At 29.6% G+C, this 4220-nt stretch overlaps 1 protein-coding gene across 1 annotated transcript in view; it reads right to left on the bottom strand.

Annotated features, from left to right (window-relative positions):
- Window positions 1-3173: 3173 nt before the first annotated feature.
- The window catches only part of LOC102675942, a 94934-nt gene continuing 93887 nt past the window's right edge, over window positions 3174-4220 (bottom strand). The window contains exon 4 of the mRNA XM_006610676.2: window positions 3174-3257. Within this exon, the coding sequence (XP_006610739.1) occupies window positions 3174-3257 (84 nt within the window). The remainder of the gene's footprint in view (window positions 3258-4220) is intronic.

Below are 4220 nucleotides of genomic sequence, written 5' to 3'. Positions count from 1 at the left end.
ATATATATATATATATTTTTTTGTTAAATATCGAATTGAAATTTATCGATTATTACTTGATTCTTTCTTAATTTTTATAAAGTACTGATTTTACTGGCTATTTAATTAAACCTCTAGATACACGAGTGAAAGTGACAAACAATTTCTTTAACAATTTTTTAACAATTATAAATTCGCTCTTAAATTCTTGAGGGAGAAATTTAGCTTCCTCTGCATCATGAAATTTACAGAAATCTATTTTTTTATCCTCCTGAAAAAAATTAATATTATATATAAAATAAAAAAATAATACTATACGTGTATAATAAATAAGAAAGAAGAAAAGTCTATATTGAACAAACGACAAGTAACAGATGGATTTCAAGAAGAGCAAGTCCTTGGTAAGACTGTAGAAAAGCCGACTTCTCGTTCGAGTATCGAGAGAGAGAGCTAGCTTAAATCAAAGTTGAGGAGAATTGTTGTAAAGTCTTTCAAGAGCTCGACTTTTGATTAAAGATCCCAGATGGTATGCCCTTATTACAACTTAAACCGTAACAACGTAGACGAGGTAATTAAACGCATTTTCCAGGGGAAATAAATGACTAATCTCTTTTGATTTCCTGTCAAATCTTCTTAAATTTCTCCTCGATAAATAATATATTTATTACTTATTACTTCGAATAGATATCGTGTTATTGTATTGTGATTGCAAAAATACTATTTTTTATTTAATTTTAATACACATTTAATTAGGATTATAATATTAGATATGTTTAGATTAATTTATCATCGTGTTTGAAAATTAAATTCTCTTTGTTCTCTGAAAAGGTGACAAGATTGCGTATTGAAATGATTCATCAAACGTATATAACACATTTATGCTCATTAAAATATTAAAACGTATATTTAATGAAAATAGTAATTAATATTAACATCAATATATTAATATCAAATAATATATTAATATTAATATTTCAGTTAATATGTTTGATAAATAGAAATAATTGCAGAATCATTTTCATTCTAACTTTTGATTCACCTAAAGTTGTGTGCAGATTGCAGAAAATCACAAGAATTACAGAAAGGATAGTTAGTTGGCCGTAAAAAGGATGGTTAGCATCAAAGCTAGGCAAACAGCATATCTCGCCGCACTTGAACGTAATAAAATGTAATTGGTTTGAAGGTAATTAGCGTGCCATTTGCAGCATCGACGTTATTAGATCCTATTAATTGCATTAAAGAACTTGGACGACTTGTAATGCAGAGAAGATTGCAGGATTACTTTTGGTTCAAGCATCAAGACGTCAATTTTGTTAATTATTCTTGATTCTCGATGGATACAACAATTTTTTTATAATATATCTTAACGTTAAATACACGTAAAAAATTTTAATCAAACACGTATTCAATAACGAACAGGAACAATCATTGCGTTATAATAGAAACGCCTGTATATAGGCAACCGGCCTAGCCAAGCCGTGCTCAGCTGATCGATGGGCCGGTTGCCTACGTACAGGCGTTCCTGCTCTAAAATTAAATTACGCATAACTCGAAAAATATAATCCAATCGACGTTTTGGCATATCAACTTTTTTGCTTGTTTCGACGCCTAGAATTGATCTTTCAAAGATTGTCCATTGTTTTTATGGATGTGAATAGAATTAAAATGCGATATAAAAATTTCTTTTTTTTTTCATTTCATATTCTCTCGTCACTTTCTTCTCGCAACGAGACGAAAATAAATCAATCGGATACAAATACGTATAAATAGCTCTCGTCACTTGGTTACATTAATATTCGAAGAAGAAAATGTCAAGGATGCGTCGAGCTCTTCAATTTTCACAAATATTCATCGTGCATATAGCTCACTTTCATGCCACGCTTATGAAAGCAAAAGTCTCATAACATAGATTTTCCACCTTCCTTCGTCGATGAAGACAAGCTAACAGGCACGTAACTACGTGTACGTGATATTCCTGGCAGGGGCCATGACACAAAACGTGTCACCAATCTTGACAAGTTTCCTCCACATTTTTTTCGTAATATACACTTTATGAAATGAAAAATTGCTTTTTTTGAAAGGGTCGTATATATTTGTTTCGTGTTCAATGTCTTTCGAAATAATAATAATAATCTTAGATTCGTCAATTATAATATAATCTTATTATAATTTAATAAAACAAAATCTCAAATATTTGATGCAAATTCGTTACGAAATGATTCATTTAATAAATTTAAAATTCATTGTCAGTTAAAAATTTAATTTATAATAATTTAAAATTCAAATATCGAGGTTGAATTTGATACTGTACTAGAATCAAGTTTCAAATCCAATTTGATTAATCTTAATGGCAACTTTGTTAAGAATAAATCTTTTTCACGTTAATTGTATGCATCGATAAATACGATTTTGTTAATAATTCAATTTCATATCGAAACAATTCGCCTCGAAAAGTGCTCGAAATTGATTTCCATGACTCAGACTACTTCCAGAATATCGATATTAAATCAGCTTTAATTTAATCTTCGGGCAGTCGAACGAATTTTAACGTTCCTGTGAAAATTTCTATCCCATTTGATAAATACGAACTAATATCGATTATAACATTTATATCATTTCGAATTTTGTATAGAATTGCAAAATAATTTGTCGTGTACATTTTTCATTATCCAGATGTGATTTATGATTATGTTTATATTAATATAATTTAAGATATTTCAATTTTACGTATGTATTTATTATTTATTGAGTTTAACGATAATACTAATGATGTTAAAATGATATTTTAAACTAATTTTTGATTTCGTTCATATAGAAACTGGTAATTAATAATTATTGAACACAATGTTGTGTGATTAATAACTTATATCAGTTACCGATTATCGGTAATCCATTAGTAATGGAACTTTACTGTCAAATTTTAAATTAAGTATGTGTCTATCGTTTCACATTGCTCAATGAATGAAATTTATTAAACTGTCATATGAATACTGTCCTACATAAATTAATAACAATTAATAATTAATTAAATGAATAAAATTCTTCATCACTTATCATTTGAAATTTTTAAAAGTTTTACATATTCAAATTTATTTTTCTCAAATTAGAGCAATTATACAATTTCATCTAAGCAATCATTTTCTCATAAACTGTATTACAATTTTTTATTTTTCACCTTATATAATTTCTATAATTCATCCTTCATTATTACAGCAATATTCTCTTACTCTTTCCATCCAATATTTTTGACAAACCATTAATAAAATATGTCCAATTTCCTGTTATTAAAAATTATCAAAAAAAATTTATTAAAAATGCAACATTTTTAATTTTTGAAGATATTTGAAATCAAATATGCGTGGAATATATCGTGGAACGAAAATAATAATTTCAGAATATTCGCACACCCTTCGTTTCCATCGCTCGCAATATATTATCTTGCCACAGCTTTCCTGTTCCACACGAATTCATTTTCCACTCGACTCGATCTGTCGTTCGAATTAAAATTCCCGCGCGTTTCGTGCTTCGTGCGAATTATCGGGCCAAGTGTTACCACGAACGATTCGATACACGTTTTCTCGTTAGAATTCACTTTTATCATTTTTTTTCTCTCTTTTCGAAAGAGAGCAGGAGGAGGAAATAATAAAGGAATAAGAAAATATTATAGACGAGAATTACTTCTTGCTGCAATCATGGCTTTCGAATTAATTTTTTCTTTCTCTTTGAATTAAATCTTTTAAATTTTATATATATATTTTATTATTGAATATTATTCTTTCTTCGATATTTCGAGAATCGAATAAGAATTATCGCAAGACGGCAACAGGATTAGGAAAAAATGCAATATCTCTAACTCGATGAACTTTTTTCTATCCTATAAGAGATGGAAAATACCGGAATCCAATCGATTTTATTCGTAGAAACGAATCATCAGTGCCACGTAAGGTTTCATAATCGTTGCCAAAAGGCCTGAAGTAATCGTAAATCGACCCTACACTCAATCTTCAATCAACTTGAATACACATCGAGACCACGCAATCTCGACCGACAAGCTCAGCCATCGCAATCCTCGATGAAACTCGAGAACGTGCTCTTCATCTTAGAGCTTTTTAGATCATCACTCGACGTACAAGGAAGCGTGCTTTGTGTTTGTTAAGGGGGATATCGTTCCAAAGGAGACACCGATCGAGAAAGGTTAAAAAAGTAACGTGAAGAGGAAGTAAAGAATCGAGAGGCGACTC

The sequence above is a fragment of the Apis dorsata genome, unplaced genomic scaffold (genome assembly GCF_000469605.1).
Source record: "Apis dorsata unplaced genomic scaffold, Apis dorsata 1.3 scaffold_74, whole genome shotgun sequence".
Classification (NCBI taxonomy): Eukaryota; Metazoa; Arthropoda; class Insecta; order Hymenoptera; family Apidae; genus Apis; species Apis dorsata.
This window is presented reverse-complemented; position numbering and strand designations above follow the sequence as displayed.